The sequence below is a fragment of the Ceratotherium simum genome, chromosome 3, assembly GCF_057802395.1.
Source record: "Ceratotherium simum simum isolate JZ-2026a chromosome 3, ASM5780239v1, whole genome shotgun sequence".
In the NCBI taxonomy this organism is placed as follows: Eukaryota; Metazoa; Chordata; class Mammalia; order Perissodactyla; family Rhinocerotidae; genus Ceratotherium; species Ceratotherium simum.
The window spans coordinates 50,366,673-50,389,283 of NC_141902.1; the positions used below are offsets into that span (position 1 = coordinate 50,366,673).

Sequence of the window (22,611 nt, forward strand, 5' to 3'; positions counted from 1 at the left end):
TTGATTTAAATAAAGCACTTTATACATATGTGATTACACATAAAGCTGTCATTGAAAATACAAGCTTAAGATTGTTAGGGTAAAAAGTAGTATGGGTTCTTAGCAATTGCAAAAAACCCTTTCACTATATGAGTAACAGCTTCATAACAAATTAACCCCTCCCTTACCACCATTATTAATGCAAATCTACTTAATGGGTTAAATAGATGTCATATTTGCCACCCTATATACACTAGCTTCTCTAAAACCTCAATTTGATCTGAGCCACCCCAATTCTCCATTTACGCCTCCACAATGCCTGGGATAAGATAGAGCTGGGGCTGAAAGACTGCTAAAGTATATTAAATCAGACTAAGTATAAGCTAATTGAGGGGCATTCTGTCTGAGGTGGTTCGCTTAGTTCACTTCATCTACAAACACTACTGTAAACACTCTTCCCAGCTATTTTATAAATACAGTCTAGACTGTCACCCCATGACACTGTATATGCTGCATTCCCAGAAAAATAAACCTCGACCAGGAAACAAAATATTCCTGAAGACATTCGTTTTTGCTTAAAAAAAATTACTAATCTGTCCCGGCGAAAAGATATAAAATGGCAAATAAAAGTAAACATTAAAATTGAAGAGTGCTAGTTTTAAAAATCATTTAAAATCATCACCTATGATTTATTTATGTTTAAAATATATTTGCGAAGTTTTTACTAGATTATTTATAGTGAATGTATAATTTCAACGGAACTTTGAGCAATTACAGTTCAACTCCATGTAGTACTAACTTTTCTTCTCTTCTGATTCTTGTGCCAATTTCAACTTTTCTTTTAGTTCCTTCTGATCTCTGGAATACTGTTCAAATATTGGTTGATAAATATATATTCCTCCAGCAATTCCAAGGATGCTAGCAAAAAGCAGTTGCGGAAGAGTCAATCTCCCAAACATTTTTTCAACAAACTGCACAGTGCAAAGGTGGCTTTGAAAAATTACACTCCACATCCAGGAAATCTCTTCAGATCTGTGTACAGAGAAAATGGGAAACAAAGCAATAACTTAGCACAATATTCTCTTTTAAGATTTCACATCACTACTTTCCTCAGGAGTGAAAAGTATTTTTGTCATAATATGTAAATATCACTTATTAATTTAACTAAAATAGGAATATAAATATTTAGGGAGTATGCAAACTGAGGGTTAGGGGATGGTGTAAGACAAAGCTAAATCCTCTTCTATTACAGAATATTCTCAATGGTTGTAAATAGATAACTTAAAAAATGGCAAAAGTGGGGCCAGCCCAGTGGCACAAGCGGTTAAGTGGGCGCGCTCCGCTGTGGTGGCCCAGGGTTCGCCGGTTCGGATCCCGGGTGCGCAGTAACGCACCACTTGGCAAGCCATGCTGTAGCGGCGTCCCATATAAAGTGGAGGAAGATGGGCACGGATGTTAGCCCAGGGCCAGTCTTCCTCAGCAAAAATAGGAGGATTGGCAGATGTTAGCTCAGGGCCAGTCTTCCTCACAAAAAAAAAAAAAAGGCAAAAGTGGAGCAGGGGAAGGGCATACTCTTTATGCCTTTAAAAGCATACCATAAAACTAACTACTTAAAGAAACAGCCAAACAAAGCTGAAAGTGATTGCCAATCCGATCTGGAAGTAGAAGGAGAATTGTTACTTTTCATTATTAACCCTTCTGTACTATTTCATGCTTTTTGGCAATATGTATGACAAAAACAATTTTTTTAAACAGACTAAAAGATTTTATGAGTTCCCTTTGATGCTTTAGTAGGTACAAGCAGACATCAAATACAAATCATCTGTCATCCATTTTTGACAGAAATATAAGGGAGATGTGGCTGGTTTTACTTTCAACAACTGAGGAGTTAAGTAAGACTAGTGCTTCTTGGAAAGTTATACCACATGCCAACATCTTAGTCTCTGGAGAAACACTAGGTAGCTGTGTATGAAGGAGGAACGCACTGTGAAGGATCTACAGATTTTCTTTATTGTAACAATGCTTCATGGTCTCCTAGACCAGCCCTTGAGATCACAAAAGTCATTAGGAGCAGCAGTGGTACTAGAAACTACCTTGCCTCCAATATCGCGAAAATGTAATTTAATCTGGTAAAGAAAGGCTTATTTTCTCCTAGACTCGACGGTTAACTAGATAAATGACAACGTCACCACGCATGCTTTGGTTCAACGGCTGCTAAGCGTAAAAAAAAAAACAAAAGCAAAAAAGGAGCCATTTGCAAGTCAGCTCTTTGGAAAACAGACAAACCACGCGGAAATGGGAACGCTCCCCTTCTGCCACTAGCTCGCTAAGTGACCCTCAGCAAGTTATTTAACCTTTTTGGGCCTCATTTTCCACATCGGTACAACTAAATCATCCCTACCCTGCCTAGTTCGTGCAACAAACAGTTACTGTGAGACTACGCAAACAGCGAAACGCTGCACAAACACTCACGTTTCTAACTGTCATTACCGTTACCACTACCACTCAAACACCTCCGACCGTTCAGCTCTCGCCCGCGTCGCTGCCCCCGCCTCCCGCTTGCCCCCGCAGACGTGAGATCCGCTCCCTCTCGCAGAGTACGTGGACCCCGGGCGCAGAGACCACGAAGCCCGAGACGGGCAGCAATCCCGAGAGGGGGAGATGCCGAAGGATAAAAGCGCAGGCGAGCCCGCGTCAAGGCGTAACAGTGCCGGCCAACCGGCAGCTCTTAGCCGCAGAGAAGACCTTCGGCGGTTGGCACGACCAAGTTGCCCTTTCCCGGCTACCTTCGCGCCTGCGAGCGACGGCTGCTCGCAGAGGCCAAACTTAGTGAGCGGAAGAGTAACGCGCGCGATTTCAGCTTCTGTCGGCGGGAGAAGGTGATGGCGGGAGATCCTCAGGGGACCTCGAAGCAGATGCAGAATGGAGCGAGAGGGCGGCGACGGCAGACTCTTTTTCCGCGGTCTCCAGAACCGCTCCCACGAAAAGATGAAGCTGCGAAAGAGAAAGTCCTCTTTGTACCACAGCCCCCGGAAGAGCCCTGGGCGCCGCGGAGGTGAGTGCGGAGGTGGGGGAAGCGTGGGGGAAGCCGCGGGCTCTGAGCGAGGGCTCCATCTGCTGGGCAGGGCTGCCAAGAAATCGCAGTGCGCTCGAGACAGGATTCTCCATCCCTGCCGCTGGCCCACTCTATGTGCCGCATTACTTGATGCTGTCCTCCCCGCGGCCGTGAGAAGCCAGTAGGCATGATGTGGCCATCCCCATTTTAGAGAGGGGCACCCAAGCCCGGAGTTACCCAAGGTTTCGCAGCTACAGAGGGGCTGGCTCCTGGAGTGGGACCAGGTCTGACTCCTGCCGCATTTCTTCTTCCCACTCTCCCCTCTGCGTTCTCTTTGGTCCTGATGTGATGTTGACAGGAGAAAAATCACCCCAGCAAGTGGGATTTTGATCTGTCGGGGGGTTAAGTAAAAATGGACTCCTCGTTCATTCAATAAATTTTTATTGCGCTCCTTTTATGTGCCAAGCACGGTGTAAGCGGTATAAAAAGAATGGCTGCTTCTCCTTCTGGAAACCTGAGAACAGGAAAGAGAAGAATCATTTTGCTAAATGAAAAGTGAGGAAGGGAGAGAGGATTGTGGTGGGGGAAAAGGAGAGGCAGCTGGGCCCGAGCTCGCTCGCTTCCTTTGCCTAACCTACTCTTTGTTAGAAGTTGGATCCCATCAGGTCAAGAACAGTAACGACGGTAAATTACCGTACTTGTCACAGATGTACAGTTGAACTTTTAGATATTAAAGATCAGTTGTTCAAGGGTCACTTCTGAGTACTGTTTCTTCTGCCTAAGTCCTCCGAGTAAAGGGGGAAAAAGAAAAGAAGAGCAAGGTTTTCTGGCAGGAGATATAGTTCAGTTGGGAGGTTTCTTTATGTGTTTTTGGAAGATGAAAGTTTAGATGGGGGAGGTACGTGGTATTGAATGTACCAATTGAGAAACGTTGAACATGTGTTCTTGGAGAATAAGGAAGGAGAGTGGCAGGAACCCAGAAATGATAGCAAAGACTCACAGTGGATCAGGGGCAGGTTGCAAACTCAAATACTCACGAGGCCAGACAGGCAAGGCTAAATAAGTAAAGCACCCTATATTTCAGTACCAGCCAGTTATTGCCAGTTCAGCTCTGTGTTGCCAGATCTTAGTTTTGAAATGCCGCAATGCAGATTTTAATATAAAATTTGATTTTTAAATTTTGGCATCTAAATTCAAATTTTAAAAAAACACACTGTATTCAGCCTACAGGCTGTCCATTTGTGGTTAAGAGCAGGGCTTTGGAGTCAGCAGACAGACCTGGTTTGGAATCCTTTTTAGTCATTTACAACCTTTTTGACTTTGGGCAAGGGAATTTAACTTCTGAGCCTCAGTTTCCTCATATGTAAAAATGGACTAATAATACCTACCCCTTAGCATTGTTTTTGAGAATTAAATGAGGTAAGGCATGTAAAAGAATGAACTTAGTGCTTGGCAATATAGTGAGCATCAGTAAGGTCTATTTAAAAACATACAGAGGACCATTTTTTATGCCACTGTTTGGCACATATACAAAGAGTTGCTTCCTAAGTTAGTGATTTCTTAGCTGGTTTCTTTCATTAGATACACATATAGGATAACCTAATTAGCCTAAGGCCTTAGTTAACCCAATCTCTTTTTCGATATTTATCTTAATATTCTCTTTATACAATAAGTTGCAAGAAAGATTGGTCAAATGGAAGGAGTGGTAATCACCCAGTGATGAGGCTCTGGCCTTTGTATAACTTTTGGCCCAGGTCTGCTCTGAGAGTAGTGTGGAGGGGCCCGAGTTCACTCCTGTGCCTTAACAGAGGCGGAGCAAGGGGCCACCCAGAACAGCAGATTTTAGTTCTGCAAGTGAAACTTGCCTAACTTTTGTGCCACAGTTACCTGTTTTGTTTTGTTTTTCAGATCTTCTTGGTGAAAGCATTTATCTGGTCTTGTTTACCATAGCATTACGAATATGTAACTGCTTTTTAGTCCAGACAAGTTTCGTTCCAGATGAATATTGGCAGTCTCTTGAAGTTGCACATCACATGGTTTTCAAATATCCTTTGTAGTTTCTTTCTCAGACTAGGGTATTCATCTTAGGAATTGTGTCAGTTACTATTACATATTTTAAATCAATTTTCCATATTTTCTCCAAATAATTTTAACTTAGAGTACTTTATTATTTCATGCTAATACTTCTTCTATATCTTTCTTTGATGTTAATGTATTTGACTTAACCTTTAACTAGCATATATTCCCACAGTGCTCAGTACTGTGGAGGATATAGATGAGGTAAAAAACATACTCCTGCCTTGAAGAAGTTTAGGGTTTAGTTGGGCGATTTGCATTTTTAATTCAAATATCAGGTATAAAATGATGTGTTTTTAAGCTGCTTTGTCAAAAAATAGTTTTATACATGGAAATAAAAATAGGTTTTGTTTCAATGCTATTTAACATTAGTCCTTAATATTACTAATTATGGTTATTTGACCTGGGAATGGACAGAAAGATTGAGGGGTTACACTTACCCCTTAATCTTTGCAAGCATTTATAAGATTTTACATCTTCTGGGGAAAGATAGTGTTCAGTTGCTGGTAAGTTTAAATAAAAGTAATCAAAATGTTGTTAAAAGTAAATTCATTCCATCCTTTCTTAAAGGCTAACATATATTAACTAAATGACATTATTGATATCATGAAGTTTGGTTTTAAAAGGCTACTGTTGCTAAACTCTGACCATATCTGGGAAGCCCATGGTTCTAAAGACATACTGTGATGTGTAACTCTTCGATATGTGCTGAAACACAAGACTAAGCATGAAAGTGTTCTGCTGTGAGCAATCCTGTAAAGAATGCAGATTTTCAGAATGACTACATTTTATACTAATTATTTGGACTTGAGAAGTATACTTCCTTCATGAAACAGTCACTTGAGAGCAGTGTTGTATCTTGTTTTTTTAACTTGTGAACAGAAGACCATGTTAGATGAGCTTATGAAAACTAAATACACATATATAAACCCAATCAGGATTTAGTGTTAAAATCAAAACTTAGAAAAAATTAACTTGACAAAAAATTTAATGACATGCACAATCACTGTGCTATGTAGTAATTAGGCATCAATAATAAGTATGGTTGTAATTCCTAGATCATGAATTTCTGGGGTCAGTTGTCAGGAGAGGGTACAGAGGAAGAACTAATGGTGCAAAAGTTTCTGTAACTTCACTCTTAAGATCTTTTAACCTATCATCAAATTGGACTTAGAAGTTTGGGCCTGGGCCGGCCCCATGGCTTAGCGGTTAAGTGTGCGCGCTCTGCTACTGGCGGCCCGGGTTCGGATCCCGGGCGCTCACCGACGCACCGCTTGTCTGGCCATGCTGTGGCCACGTCCCACATACAGCAACAGAAGGATGTGCAACTATGACATACAACTATCTACTGGGGCTTTGGGGGGAAAAAAAGGAGGAGGATTGGCAATAGATGTTAGCTCAGAGCCGGTCTTCCTCAGCAAAAGGAGGAGGATTAGCATGGATGCTAGCTCAATGATCTTCCTCACAAAAAAAAAAAAAAAAAGATGTTTGGGCCTTCCCCATTTTCTGTTAGGGAAGTGGCCCTGAAATGGCTCAGAATTCAAAAGGCAGTCCAAATTCTGGGGAGTTTTTTGAAGTCTGGAAAGACATTGTGGTTCTGGAGTGGTTTTTTTAAGGCAGGATTGTACTCTCTCCTTTGCAATGATATTTGATTCCCTCACTGTTGAGAAACTGATGCTTCACTTGGGAAGATCATAGGGAAGGAGAATTTAGAGCAGTAGCAGAATTTCTCCCATTGACACAGGTAGAAGTTGGGAGCTGTGTACACTTTTCTCCTCTCAGGGCTACCTACCAGCTTCTAAATTATGCAGGATATCCATAATAAAACAGTACCTATCTCATAGGATTGTTAGGAAGACTGAATAAGCTGATATATATAAAGGATACCTAGCACACAGTACTGTAAATGTTTCATTTAAAAATACCTATTGTTAGCTAAGACTTGGAAACAACCTAAGTGCCCATCAGTGGATGAAGGGATAAAGAAGATGTGGTATATATACACAATGGAATACTACTTAGCCATAAAAAAGATGAAATCTTGTCATTTGCAACAACATGGATGGACCTTGAGGGTATTATGCTAAGCAAAATAAGTCAGATGGAGAAAGTCAAATACTGTATGATTTCACTCATAAGTGGAAGATAACAACAAACAAACACATATATACAGAGATTAGATTGGTGGCCATCAGAGGAGAGGGGGGAGGGAGAAGGACAAAAGGGTAATAGGGCACATGTGTACAGTGACAGATGGTAATTAGCCTTGGGGTGGTGAACATGATATAGTCAACACAGAAACTGAAATATAATGATGTACACCTGAATTATAAACCCGTGTTATCTCAAAAAATCAATATACACAAATCAATTGTATTGCTGTATACCAGCAACCAACAGTTAATGCAATTGTATACACACATACCATTTAAAATAGCATAAAACTATAAATTACCTAGGAATAAATGAAATAGATTTTTTATAAACTTTTAAGGAAAAATAAATGAATAAAATACCTATTGTTATGCTAATGAAAATAACTAAATGTGCTTCTAAAATAGAGCCTTAACACAATGAAATGACTCACTGGCTATTTACAGAGAGAGAGAATGAGAATAGTAAAAACTACCTTGGGTAGTTCCATGAAAAATTATGTAATTTTTGTAGAAAAACAGGTATTTTTGCAGAATAATAATACATTATGTCTATTTTTTTACTAAGAATGGCTGTGGATCAGCTTGTTGATTTCTTATGATAATTCAGTGTGAACCAATAGACGTTTTTAAAATCTTTTTTTTTTTATTATGAAGATTTGGATTCCTCGACTTGTCCAAGCACTTATGTCTGCTGTAGCAGACATGAGGCTTTACTCATTAATGAAGCAACTAGAAAGTCATCAAGTGGCAAGATGGGTGGTAAGTCGTAAACACTTTGGAAACTATATGCCAGCTGCTTCATTCCTGTGGGCATAAGCACATGGAACAATATCTATTCCCAGAACAGTTTCAGAAAATAATTCATACAGCTTTATACAGGTACTTCCATAATTAAGAACAGCAAAATGCAAGTGGTGCATGCCTTCTCTCTCCTGATTGAGCCCTGGGCACTAGAAGCCACTGATACCCTCAAACCCTGTGAGAGGCTGAACCCTAGGAGACAGCCTTTGGAAGCCCCTTCACTCCTCAAAACTGTCAGAGTCTCTGCCTCACTTTCCATAAAATTCAGTAGGAATAGTTCTAAATTATTGCCTGCCTCACAAATCCCCTCAGCTATTTACAACCCTTGTTCACTATTCCTCTAGCTACCTGAGACTCAACCTGAGAAATATCTTTTCCCTGAAGCACTCTTTCACCTCTGGCTAGAATGTTTGAAGGAGCTGGACTCTGTCAGGGAGAGAATGTGGTGTAGAAGACTGTCTTTTGTCATTTGGCTTATTTCACAGTGGGGAGATAGATTCCTGATCTCCCATGCAAATCTTGAATGGATTTTCCCGTTTAAGCCAAATCCTGAAGAAATTGGATTCTGTACTACTATTGTTACTTCACTTGGGCTCTTTTCTAAATTAAATAAGCTTATATGAGCCAGCCTAGAAATATTATTACCTTTTTTATATTGTTTCTATTGGAAAATATGTTCCAAATTCCACACAACCAATTTACCAGCACATTTCTGGAATATAACTTATTAATATTTATTAATAAATATTAACAATATATTAATTATTAACAGGACATATTTCTACAGGTAGTGTGTTGATTTGCATTAAAGAGACAGATTGGTTTATCGATTGAGTTCTTGCTAATTGATTCAAGGATAAAGTCCTTCTCCTTATTTTGTGGTTATAAATACTGCTGATGGCTCAAACTAAAATGGCAAAGACATTATGCCTTTGAAATCCTTCTTCCAAAGTAGCAGCACTAGGTTTTTCTAGTTTAGGAAAAACCTTTAACTCCACAAAAATTGGGAACATTTTTTAAAGACTGTATTTGAAGAGATAGGAAGCTAGTACATGTTTAACACCCTTGCATCAACTAACAAGTTTCTTTTAAGACATTTGTTTTATAGACTTAATGATGCTTCTTTTCCATGTTCTTCCAAAAACTGGTTTACAGTCACTTAACAAGGGGGATACGTTCTGAGAAATGCGTTAGGCGATTTTGTCGTTATGTGTACGTCATAGAGTGTACTTACACAAACCTAGATGGTATATAGCCTACTACACACCTAGGCTGTATGGTACTAATCTTCTGGGACCATCTTCCTATATGCGGTCTGTCGTTAACCAAAACATCGTGACTGTATTAGTCAATTTCCAAGTTAAAACTTAATGATGTCTCCTGATAGTCACGTTTTTCTCTCTCCTGTGTTGTCTTAGTTTTTCATTAAGAAATAGGGCAACATTCCAAACCAAGTTGAATAAAAAACAGTCAAACTACTTGTTGGTACTATAAGACAATTTGAGGAATACTGATTGGGAGAATCTAGTTATGAATTTCAATCCTTTATAAACTCTACCATCAAAGAATCTGTGTTTTATGTTTTTTATTAGTGGGAAGTGAGATTTAAATCAAATGCAATGCCATAAAAATGTACCTGAAAGTATAAACTTCTTAAATTTAACAAATATAGATCTGATGTTATCATAGACCTGTGTTTGATATAACTTCTTAAAAACAATGTTTGAGCATGCCTACTTTTAACATCATTTACCTTTTGATATGATTTTTGCAGTATTTAGACTTGTTTTCTATTTTCCATAGAAGAAGATAATACTAAGCTTTTCCATTTCCATATGTTTGCTCATGATTTGTTCTTAGTTTTTTTGCCAGTTATGCTCTTGGTTCACGTGGTATTGCTGTACCAGAACTCTTACAAACACCATGGAAACTGTTCTCACTATAATTGCTCTTTTCTACTATCCTTTGGAAGGGTCAAAGTCTATGAACAGGTGAGATATATTACTGTTAATAATTATGTACAAAACTCTAAAGCCCTCCTTTGAAAACTCTTAAATATCAACGTATTGTAATGTTCAGTAGACCCCCTAATGTTCATAAAGGTTATTAAAACCACAGATTTTCAGTTGATATATTTGTTGTATCAGGAAACAGGTATACTCCAACTGAGTAATTAAGGAGAGTTTAATAAAAGGACCGTTTACAAAGGTGTAGACAATATTTAGCAAAGCCAATAAGGGGATACCATAGTACCCCAGGGCTACTCACAGCAACAAGTTTCTATTACCCCTTGGCCACAAGAAGCAAGGAGAAGAAACTGTTACTGGAATCCATACAGAGCTGTAACTTTAAGAGAGAGCCCCAACAGGAGATAGGCACAACCAGCCTTTAGCTATAGCAGGGGGAAAGGGGGGGATAAAATACCCTGATTGAACTCTCCTGTTCTCCAATTAGTCAAAGCCAAGCAGAAGCCAGAAAGCAAAATAGCCCATTGATATAGTCCATACAGGTCAGCCTCCCTGCACACAGAGCAGGTAAAGAGTAGAGGAGAATGGATCAGGAAGGACAAATAGAAAATATATGGACCTGATTTGGGCTTATATAAACTGGAGAAGCAAATACCAAGCAAAGGAAACAACATGAGCAAAGGCACAGAGCTGTAGAAGGGCTTCATTGTATTCTGGGCAGGTTGTCTAGAGAGCTTGTGTGTGGTATGCTGCATGGGAGAAGAGAAGAATAAGGGATAAGGCTGTAATGGGACTTGGGCCTTCTCCAGAATTTGGACTTTATTCTCTAGGTAGTAGGGAACCACTGGAGGCGTTTGAGAAGCATGACATAATTAAATATGATTTAGAAAGAATTCTCTTGTAGTAGCAGTATTTAGGATATACTGAAAGAGAGAAAACCAGAAAATTTGGGAGTCTAGTGAAGAATCTAGTATCCATTCTTCCTATATAAAACAATTGTTAGGAGGATCAAATCAAATAAGATCATTTCTGCATTAGACTCTTGACCGCAAGACTAAGCATTCACTTAAGTTACCTATTGATGAGGACTTTATAAATAAGGAAAATACATATCTTAGCCTTATGGCCAGGCCTGGAAGAAACTGTAGAATATCTCAGCCATACAAACGAATTGGAAGGCTACACAGAACCCCAGGCAGTTTTGAGGCACGAGCTGTTTTGTTGTGCCTTTACTGTCCAGTCTGTGAATCCCTGTTGTAGTGGTCCATCATTTTGAGGCTTAGCTAGTCTCTGTTCACTTCTATTCTCGCTACCAATTGCCCAACTTCCTCTGTATCTCATACTCAATTTGAGAGAATCTGATTAGGTCTGTTAAATGTCATTGTCCCTATTTGGACATAGCTTTAACACTGGCCAGCCTTAGATTGGGTGCCTGGGCTCAGATGCCCTCCCCTGATTCAGTCAGGAAGGGAGGATCACGTGGGACAAAGGACTGCTATATAAGCATTCTTTCCTGGATAAGCATGACAAGTACAGGTCCTGCCCTGACAATAAATAACACTTTGCAAACTCCTTTAAAAATGCAAATATTATAAATGAAAGATTTCTTTAAGGATAGTATGAGAACATCTAAGCACTGATTTCTGTAAAATGAGAATAAGAAAACAGCTGTCATAAGAATTAAATGAGAATCTATGGAAAGTGTATAGCACAGGGCCTATTACAAAGTAAGTGCTCAGTAAGTATCGATGATGACAGTGATGTTGTTGTTAAGTAAAGGAATATTTCTGGGCAATACAAAAAGAAGACGACAACAACTATGAAAAGATTCCAGACAAGTGACACAACTACAAAAAGATTCCAGACAAGTGACAGGACTTGATGTAAAATGATGGAAGTGGGAAGGGGAAGGAAACAGTGGATGTGTGGGATGAGATGTGCTATTTAAGAGGTCTCCAAAATTTTTAAGACTGAGAAACTGAGTGATACTGTTAACTTAAATACTAGACACTGAGCAGGTTTGAGGAAAAGAGACACTTTGATTCTGAGTGCCAGTAAGAGATCTATGGAGAAATATTCAGAAAGAAGAAATCCAAGTCTGAAAATTTGGAATAAGGTTAGGATTAGAAATATACATTTGGGCGTCCTCTATGTATTTCACTATAGCACAAGTTGCATTTAGGCTGTCTGCAAGTCAGACCAAGCCACAAATATGTTTTACTTCACCTGCACAGTGTTTTTTTAAAAAGTAAACTACTTGGCAAGGTTTTTAAATTGGGAGATCTTACATAAAATCTGGATTTCTGGTTTCTCTTGAAAAAATGGTCAGCTAGCAACATTTTGGACCAGGATTCCTTCATGACAATATCAGAGCCCCCACATGGCCTACATAACTCATTTTTATTACTTATTTGGTCTCTGCAAGACTTTGAATTTGAAATCCCTGCTATTACATCCTCACCAACATTAGAAATTTCTTTATAGTTACTTATTAGTTAATAGGTATATAATGGTACCATAAAGTTGTTTTATTTTGCTTGCTTTCAGTTTTTAGCAGGGTTAGGTATATTTCCATGTGATAATTTACTGTCTATAGTCCTCATGATTAAATTATCAGATAATCTCCTTCAGCCATTTATTGAGAGAAGTCCTAATAGTAAAAATTCGCATTTCTATCCATGATCATATAGGTTTGTATAGTAGGCTTTTTATCATTTGTACATATACATCTTTCACTTGGTTAAAATTAGCAGCTTACTTTCAAAACAAAATTATATGTACCCAGAAGCCCATCATTGCCTAAATAATCCTGTTTCTTTAAACGTGCTTGGCTTTTGTTCTTAGAGAATGGTTTTGTGTGGCTTTCTTTTATCTCCTTAGGAGAGACTTGATCATTTTTTCATCAGGAAAGCAATTGGCAGAGTTGTAATGTTAAAAGTGTACCTTTCAGCAAACAAGACCAACATGAAGACATAGAATAACTATTTGAAAATACTAGAATTAGGATATTAAGAACTGGAGAAGACCTTAGATATTACCTCTTTTTATGGATGAAAAAAATTAAGAGCCAGAAGGTATGAGTAACTTGCCCAAGTTCACATAGTTATTTATACCAAAAGGAAAATGCTCTCATTTTTTTAAAAAATGTTATATCACAGTGTAAATAGTAGATAACTTCTAAACTCATTTCCTAGTTGTCTTAACAACACATTTTCCTTGCTTATAGTGTCAAGTACTCATCCCTGGTGGCACTTGCCTTCATAATTCGTCCCACAGCTGTCATTCCATGGATACCTTTGCTCTTCAGACATTTCTGGAAAGAACAGAGAAAGCTTGATCTTATTCTATATCAGTTTTTACCTGTAGGGTAAGTATGACTATAATCCATTAATTTTAATAACCTATAAATTATAGCTTCTGAACAAGATTTTATATCCTTTAGTCAATTATACCTTCTAATGTCAGAATTGTCAGACCAAGGAAACAGAATATTTCCAAATTTATATATATATATATTTTTATATATATATATATATATATACATTATTTTTTTTTTTTTGGTGAGGAAGATTCACCCTGAGCTAACAACCGTTGCCAGTCTTCCTCTTTTTTTTCTTTTGCTTGAGGAAGATTAGGCCTGAGCTAACATCTGTGCCAATCTTCCTCTATTTTTTATATGTGGGTTGCTGCCACAGCATGGCTGATGAGTGACAATATATAGGTCCGTGCCCAGGATCCAAACCCGCAAACCTGGGCCGCTGAAGCAGAGCACACTGAATTTAACCACTACGCCATGGGGCCAGCCCCCCAAATTTATATTTTCTATTTATGATTTTGAATAACTGTATTTTAACTTGCTTAAATGAGGATCTTTGCAGTTTTTCTTGGAACTTTCCTATGCTTTATTTCCTAAATATTTCTCAAATACAATTTAGAGATACTTGATTCTTTTATATTTGTATAGGGCTTTATAATTTATAATGTGTATTCATATATTTCCTTATGATTTTCATAATTCTTGGATCTAAGCAATGTAGGTGTTTTTATTTTGTAGTTGAGGAAACAGAGGACTTGGTGAAATTAAAAATGAGTTAGCCAGAGTAACTGGGTTGGTTGCTGTGATGGAACTGGGATTGAAACCCAGGTCTTCTAACTACAGTTTGAGCTCCTGGGATCAGATTTATCCCACGTATCTAGTAGAGTATCCAAAATAGTTACTTACTGAAGGGATGAATGCATTCTGACTCTTAGAACAGTGATCTTTTTAATATACTAGTATTCACTCCGTACAAGTATTTTTTGGAAGCCATTAAAAAGGAGAAAATCATCTGGTGGCTAAGTTGCCACTGTTTTCATTTCTCAGATTTATTAATATTATTTTGAATTTATTACATTAATTCAGCAAATATTTATTTAATCTGTCAGGTGCTGTTCCAGATGCTAGAGATACAGTAATTTAACAAAACAAAGTCATTGCCTTCATGAAGTTTACATTCTAGTAGGAGGAGACAGACAGCTAAAAACACATGACTAATATATATTTATCAAGTGACAATGAGTGCTATAGGAACAAATAATGAGAGCCTTTAGATGAAACTGTAGTCCCAGCCAACATCTTGACAATTCATTAGAGACCTAGAGCCTGAGCGACTAAGCTGTGCCTGGATTCCTGACTCACAGAAACTATGAGATAATAAATGTTCGTAGTTTTAAGTTGCCACATTTTCAGGTAATTTGTTTGCAGCAATAGATAATATAGTGTTTGTTAATTTTAAGAAGGTTGCTTAAATATAGCTTCTGTCAATGAAAGATCTTTCAAAATGTGTAAATTCATATTCAATTGGTGAAATCGTAAAGCATTTTTAAAGTGGCTTTTGATGCAAGGCACCTGCAAAGCTATATGCCAATATTGGATTTCCAGTAAGTTCAGAATGTTAATCACTCTTCTATTTTATTTTGTTTTTCAGATTTGTGACTTTGAGTTTGTCTCTGATAATTGATCGTATTTTTTTTGGTCAAGTAAGTAAAAAGACATTAAGCTAACAGCTGTTTTTAATCTAACCATTACACTAAAAACTTAACCTGACTTTTTTTTTTCTTTTGGTGAGGAAGATCAGCCCTGAGCTAACATCCATGCCAATCCTCCTCTTTTTGCTGAGGAAGACCAGCTCTGAGCTAACATCTATTGCCAATCCTCCTCCTTTTTTCCCCCAAAGCCCCAGTAGATAGTTGTATGTCACATTTGCACAGCCTTCTAGTTGCTGTATGTGGGACGTGGCCTCAGCATGGCTGCAGAAGCGGTGCGTCGGTGCATGCCCGGGATCCGAACCCGGGCCGCCGGCAGAGGAGCGCGCACACTTAACCACCAAGCTACGGGGCCGGCCCTTAACCTGACTTTTTAATCGATGAATATTTGGGAACACAGGCATATCATTTTTTAAAAGTGATATGGGATACATTAAAAAAAAACTACCAGCATATGCCTTTGGTTCAATTTGCTGTGCTTTCCATGTAACAGAACTGTGATTTCCTAGTTGAAGTTCAACAGAGTCCATTTTAAAAATTTTTGTCAGGTTTGTAAAAATAAAGGTTAAATTTTTAAATGATTTTAGTTGACCTCAAGTTAATCATTCAGAATTCAAATTAACCAGCATACTCTATTCTTCAAGCATTTGGTTTGACATTTTAATCTCATGACTGTTGGTGATGGCCTTTGGTTTCTAAGTTCCCTGTTTTTAAGTCACATATGGGCTCTGGAATCAGACTGCCACAGTCTAAAGTGCAGTGTCCTCATTAATAGCTGTGTGACCTTGGATAAGTTTTGTACCTTTCTTGCCAGTTTCCTTATCTGGAAATAATTGTAGTACCTGTCACATAAGGTTGGAGGATTAAATGAGATAATGCATATAAAATGCTTACAAGCACAAGTGAGCACTTAATGTTAACTGCTGTTGTTGCTGCTGTTATTATTATCTGCTTTGTGCTATAATTCAAATTGTAATGTTTCAAAGCTTTATCTTAAAAGGTAATGTGTGATATCATAAGGTACTAGAGTAAAATTTTTAATATGGGTACCACACGCACACTTTCGTAACTATTATTTTTAAGGATTCTCTTTATCTCTAATTGTATGTTAAACTTTCCTTGTCAAAATATGTATGAACATTTGTTCATATTTTGTTGAGTCTCAAAAACCTAGTGTTTTACAAATTAACAAAGAACACACTAATACTTAGAACATAAAAAATTAATAAAGAATGATTTCATATGGTCATTAATCAAAATTATTAATGTAAACTATTGTCTGGTTTTTAGACATCATTTCTGATTTAATGTCACAATTCTGCCAGATTCCCTAATGCCAAAGATTCATACTTGGAACTAACGCATTTCTATTTCTCTTTCCTTCAATTATGTCAGTGGACTCTGGTTCAATACAATTTTTTGAAATTTAACGTGCTACAGAATTTGGGAACATTTTATGGTTCTCATCCATGGCATTGGTACTTCAGTCAAGGATTTCCAGTTGTCTTGGGTACTCACTTACCCTTCTTTATTCATGGCTGCTTTCTAGCCCCAAAGAGGTACCGGATATTTTTGATGACTGTGCTGTGGACACTGTTAGTTTATAGGTAAGATTTTATTTGTTCAAGTAGTTAATTTTTTTTAATGTTACCAAGAAATTAGATTAACTAAATTCTTTTAAAAGTAAACTGCTTAGGGACTGGCCTAGTGGTTAAGTTCGCACACTCCGCTTTGGCGGCCTGGGGTTCACAGGTTCGGATCCCGGGTGTGGACCAACCCACTGCTTTGTCAAGCCATGCTGTGGCAGTGTCCCATATAAAACAGAGGAAGATGGGCACGGATGTTAGCCCAGGGCCCATCTTCCTCAGCAAAAAGAGGAGGATCAGCAACGGATGTTAGCTCAGGGCTGATCTTGCTCTCACACACACACAAAAAGTAAACTGCTTATCTTTTGGAGATGCATTAACTCTTATGATTTATTAGTGGGGATTATTTAGCAGACAGAAAAGGTTGTAATTATGCTAGTGATCAGATAGAATGAATACTTCTGATACGTATAGTTTGCTTAAGGAATATATTCAGTTTTTAAAAAGTTGAACAAATTTTATTTACTTTTAAAAAACAGAAACTACCAAAATTTTAAGTATTGAAGGAATAGAGAAGAAATATTTTTAAATGAAAATGTATGTATCTTTATTCCAAATTTGAGTAATATGACTTACTTGTATTGGTAATAGAAATTTCTTTTTTAGAATGTAATTGTACTTTAGAATTTCACATTGACATTAAATGTTTGTTAGGATTACTTTTAACACATCATCATCACCTTATAACTAAAAATAATGAAAGTGATTCCTGAAGCATGAAATTCAGTCTCAGTACTTAGAAAAACAGATGTTAATTATATTTCATTTTATACACATTAATTTCTCAAACTATCATGTCATATGAGAAAATAATATTTCCTTTTAATATTTTTTTTATTATAGCATGTTGAGCCACAAAGAATTCAGGTTTATCTATCCAGTTTTACCATTTTGTATGGTGTTCTGTGGTAAGTATTTTTGTTTAATATAGAAAAAAATTATTTATATAGAAATAGTTAAAAGACAAATGCTCATTAAACTCTAAAATATTATTTATTTTCACCTGGGCTAAATAAGAATTGCTTCTTAATTACAAATTATATTACTGCAGTATTCCCTTTTTGCAGCCTAAAGATCCTTTTTCCTGTGTCCTGTAAAGTGAGATAAAAACATAAGGATCTAATATCCAAAGCACCTTTTGGTGGTGGTATTTCTGGCTGTTAGAAATCTTTTATTAAAAAGTAATGGAATATGTCTGTTTTAGAATAGCTATTTTAAGTTTATGGTTAAACTATGAAGTTCTTCATTCCACAAATGACAAATATATTTATAGCTGTTGAAACTAATTTTTAATGCTTTATACACATCTACCCCTTTAAAACTCACTTGAATGCATATAGAATTTTTAAAGTGATTCACACCTCTGATTTTATTTTTGGCCTTTTCTCCATTTTTCCACCTTTGCAATAATTTTTTTACATGTGACTTTTAAAAAGTCTTATTACTCAGCTCTGGAAATATGAATTTTTACATTAGTTGGTTTGGAAAACTTATGAATTGAAACTTTATTAACTTCAAGTTTGATTCAGAACAAATAACTGCTGGCTTCCTTCAAATATTAATCACTAAAAAATCATTGGATTGGGGAAGGAAGGAATGAGTAATCAACTGGGACTGGAGGCTGGGAAAAACTAGGGACTTAATGATATCAAACTTTTTACTTTAAAAAAAAAAAAAAAAACTCCAAACAACCCATTGAGTTAAGCAGCCTTCTTTGACCAAGTATCCATCATATCTCAGATGTATGTACTCTCTTCAGTTTAAATACAAACATACACATCTATATATTTGATATATCTGAAGTATTGAAACCAAAGTCAATTTGTGTCATTACTTAATAGTATTACTTCATATACAAATGCAGGCACATATAAAAATATAGGCATCTAACAGCTATTTGACAAGTCTTAAGTATAGTGAGCCCATTTACCAAAGAAAATCTGTTCATGAATGAGTATTCAGATTTTAAAATGTTCTTTTTTACAAGCACTTGAGTTAGAGTTATAATGAAATCCGGTTTGCCATGTTTGGTTTCTGCCAGGCTACTGGAGGGCGCGTGCGCGTGTCTGTGTGTGGTGTTCTAGAGAAAGACTGAGTCCTCTTGTGTGTGTGTGTGTGGTGTAATAGAGAAACACTGAGTCCTCGTGTGTGTGTGTGGTGTTCTAGAGAAAGACTGAGTCCTCGTGTGTGTGTGTGTGTGGTGTAATAGAGAAAGACTGAGTCCTCGTGTATGTGTGTGTATGTGGTGTTCTAGAGAAAGACTGAGTCCTCGTGTGTGTGTGTGTGGTTCTAGAGAAAGACTGAGTCCTCATTCCCACTCCAAAAGATTGAATCTTTTAAGTGCCAGGATCCTGGTAACCCCTTGCTTCCCTTCCCCAAGACTGAGATAGAATGCTGGTGAGGGACGAAGAGATCCTCTTCTAATGGACAAGAATCAGCCTTTCTTCCATCTGGTATCCACTCAGAGGGATCTCTAAAGGACAGAGACCTAGTGAAACCCCTGATCTTCTCACAGGACGTGATCTCCTCCTCCAGGCACATATACCTAAGGTTCTTGAGTGAGCCAAAGGATTCTGACTCCCAGGAGACTTATACTTCCACTGAGTCAGAACTCTTTAATGCCAACAGGTTCCAACAATAGGACCAACTAAGTAATGAGCTCACCTAGGCAGAATGGATATTCAGGAATGACATAAGACAACAGTTCTCTTTGGTGTTCTTGATCTTTTAAATGGCCTAGTTTGAGTCTTTTCTAACTACCTGAAATCTTGAGTTATATTGTACCTCAAATCTCAGTTTTATTCTATTCTTGTGTGACCTATTTTAACCTTTTATATAAACATGACAACTCTATCAGCAATTGCTGTATAACAAGCCATCATAAAACTCGGTGGCTTAAAACTCCATTTATTATTATTTACAAGTCTAGTTCAACTGGGCAGTTCTTGTCGTCTCCACTGAGTCACTTACGCAAATATGACCAGCTGCAGATGAGGTAGACAGCTCAATTGACCTAGACTGGACTCTCATGTGTTTAGGGTTCAACTGGCTATAGACCAAGGTACTTCAGCTCTTCTGTTGCTCTCATTCTCCAGCAGGCTAGCTGGGGTTTGTTCACTTGGTGTAGTCAGAGTTCCAAGACAGGGAGCAGAAGTGTCCATGGCTCAAGCATGGAATTGGCACAGTTACTTCCACCACATTCTTTTGGTCAAAGCAAGTCACAAAGCCAGGCTGGACTCAAGAGATGAGAGAGAAACTTGAGGTTCGTGTAGGGATTGGACACAAGAGGAATAACTGCGGCCATTTTTTCAATCTACATTAACTTCTTTTGCCTAATTTGAATTTCCCTCAGTCCTATCCAAAATAGGACTTACTCTAGAAAACATACCTTCTGTAACTGGCTCTGATCCTTAGTGAACTGTATAACCTTGTGCCTCAGTTTCTTTATCTATAAAAGAAAGGTGCCATTGGTCTAGTAACACTGGAATTCTTAGATTGAACCTGTGTCATTTGTGCTGATAATGTTTCCAGCACCTGCTACTAACTCTGGGTTGGGTGTCTGCTTAATCTGTTTTTACCACAGTGGCTAATGTAGACTTGCTTGTCTCTGATTAGGCCGCTTTGTTTTTCCCTATGCTAGTCTTTTTTTATCAAAATTGCACAGGCACATTGTTTCAAAAGTCATTCTATATGGAGTTTGTTTTAAAAAACAATGGTCCTCCTGCCTTCCCTCCAATTTCCCCTCCCTAGACACAAGCACTTATACTCTTTTAGGTGGTTTTGATATTTATCTCTCTATGAAAATAAAATGCTAATAATGTCCCTTAAAGATCTTTGTTTTTGGCACTACCTACTGACTTCAGACTATGAAAGATGAAAATATAGCTTTATTTCCTCAGCAAAGTAGCAACATAAAATTCTTCCTGATACCTCCATCTGTGCCCAGTGCTCTCTTTTGGTTCTTAATAGTTTTAAAGTCTCACTTCCCCAGGCCCATTCTCCTGTACCTCCCATTCCAGAATTAAACCACCCTTTGTTTTTCTCATATAAATACTGAATTTAAGTTGACGTAAGTAACAGCTTTCCCAAGGAGTATTTAAAAATGAAAAGGTTAACTTGGAAGTATCTCTAGTTGGTAGAACTTGGTAGAGACTTTTTTCTTGGGTTTTCTAATAATTCTTGCCAAAGCTAAGACGCATCCTTGCTACACCTCAGTGTTTGATGGGATCAGTCATGTACAGCCCCCAACTTTCCCACCCTCTCCATTACAATGAATCTTACCTTGGTAAGAAGGAACTCATCAGTCATTGCTGAAGAATACAGATTATAACACTAAATATACAAAACTTAAAAAGTGATTGGGCATAGCAAGATAAATAACATGATGATTAGGAGATATGGCCAAGTAAAGAAGGAACCAACTCACGAAGGGCCTTCTTATATACTCAGGTTTCTAGATTTTATCTTGGAGAGTAGTCAACTGGGACATAATGGATTTAAAAGACTTTTTTTTAACAGTAGTCTGATGAGAGTGAGTTGATAAGAACCCAGTGTATTTTTTATTATAAAAATACTCATGGACAAAAAAAAAAACAAACCACAATAGTGTCATCATGTAATCATCTGGCCCCACTTCCCAGAGATAATTATCACTTTCTTATAAATTCTTGCAGAAATTTTCTATATACCCTCCTTTAAGTATCTTTTTGTAGGCCCAAATAACAGGAGCAAATTAAATATTCTGGAATGTTATTTAGCGTTGAGTTACTAAGAGCTACTGTGTGAAATGAAGGAGCCTCTATTCTGACAAGTAGTCACTGGGGTTCATACTGAGTCTTTGTTCTCGTGGAAATTACACGAGAGGCTGAAAGAGTTCGGTAAGTGGTTTATAGGACAGATAGAAAATTTGTGTTCCCAGAATCTTCAGTAATTGGGAGGGGCATCTCATATTTCAGTTAGGTAATGCTTACATTACATGGGGTAACTATCCCTTTCTGAAGCTAGCTCATTTTAGGGTGGATCCTTTCAGTGAGAACTGCATCTCCATATTATATGTACAGTTAAGTAGACTTAGTGGATGGCAGCTACTAGGATCTTATTAATTACCTCTTTTAAATATTGAAGAAACCATACTGCTTCCCTGTAAGCAACCCATGGATTCTAGGCTTCTCTTGTGACTCAGTCTAACCCTGCAGCTGTCATGTATTTCCAATTCTCCCTTTAGCAACTCCAGTTTCTGAAATCCCCTTGGGAAACTTTTCAATATCAGATGATATGAAAACCCTCAGTCTTCACATTCAAGACTGTTCCTTCTCTCCCCAGCATTTTCTTTATATTATTTTTCCAAATAATATGGCGATTCGGTTCTCACTGAAAGAATCCATCCTAAAATGAGCTAGCTTTAGAAGGTGAAAACTACCACAAAGTAATGTAAGCATTATCTAACTTGCAAGAGCCCCCTCAGCACTGAAGAAGCTGGGAATACAAGCACGTTTTCTTCCAACGTTCTACTCAGACTGCCATTTTTACAATATTCACCACCATGTATTCCAGTTTTTTATCAGTCACCCATACCATTGTATCCCTAAATGCCATAGTTTCTGATAAAACTTTCAATGAACATTTATTGAATAAACAAATTTTGTTAATGAGTGAACCACTTTACAGATGCCCACATTATACTTACTTGAATATTCTTGAGAGCAAGTCATCTCCTAAGGCCTTGGCAGGGTAGGCTTTAATGTAGCTTTTTGTAATCTGAGCCCAGTAGGTAGTTTCAGTTTTTGCCTGTCTACCCAAGGAAGCACTTCACTTCTGAGTTGTATTTGCTAGTCTGTCATATCTGTGACTGGAAATATTACAGATGGCAGAACTTTTAGAATCCCATTTCAGTTCTAATAAAGCTA

The 22,611-nt window shown here is 37.6% G+C and overlaps 2 protein-coding genes across 4 annotated transcripts in view; one reads left to right on the forward strand and one right to left on the reverse strand.

The window, feature by feature from the left end:
• Window positions 1-2,906, reverse strand: PIGBOS1 (PIGB opposite strand 1). 3 transcript variants are annotated; one of them, XM_087427510.1, is made up of 2 exons: window positions 2,766-2,906; window positions 1-1,011 (listed from the first exon to the last, which is right to left on the reverse strand). In XM_087427510.1, the coding sequence occupies exon 2, from the start codon at window positions 990-992 to the stop codon at window positions 774-776; it is 219 nt and encodes a 72-aa protein (XP_087283636.1). In that variant the 5' UTR covers window positions 993-1,011; window positions 2,766-2,906; the 3' UTR covers window positions 1-773. The 3 variants fall into 3 exon arrangements, with proteins under 3 accessions (XP_087283636.1, XP_087283641.1, XP_087283631.1); XM_087427515.1 differs by lacking the exon at window positions 2,766-2,906 and adding an exon at window positions 2,470-2,716; XM_087427505.1 differs by lacking the exon at window positions 2,766-2,906 and adding an exon at window positions 2,452-2,711.
• The window catches only part of PIGB (phosphatidylinositol glycan anchor biosynthesis class B), a 24,801-nt gene continuing 5,091 nt past the window's right edge, over window positions 2,902-22,611 (forward strand). Inside the window, exons 1-9 of the mRNA XM_087427520.1 lie at window positions 2,902-3,034; window positions 4,943-5,075; window positions 5,496-5,616; window positions 7,921-8,025; window positions 9,928-10,058; window positions 13,261-13,401; window positions 15,002-15,053; window positions 16,455-16,666; window positions 17,549-17,613. Of these exons, the coding sequence (XP_087283646.1) occupies window positions 2,902-3,034; window positions 4,943-5,075; window positions 5,496-5,616; window positions 7,921-8,025; window positions 9,928-10,058; window positions 13,261-13,401; window positions 15,002-15,053; window positions 16,455-16,666; window positions 17,549-17,613 (1,093 nt within the window). The remainder of the gene's footprint in view (window positions 3,035-4,942; window positions 5,076-5,495; window positions 5,617-7,920; window positions 8,026-9,927; window positions 10,059-13,260; window positions 13,402-15,001; window positions 15,054-16,454; window positions 16,667-17,548; window positions 17,614-22,611) is intronic.

What these genes read in the sequence shown, in the direction of transcription:
- PIGBOS1 (XM_087427510.1), bottom strand. Translation starts at nt 992, where the DNA reads ATGTGGAGTGTAATTTTTCAAAGCCACCTTTGCACTGTGCAGTTTGTT.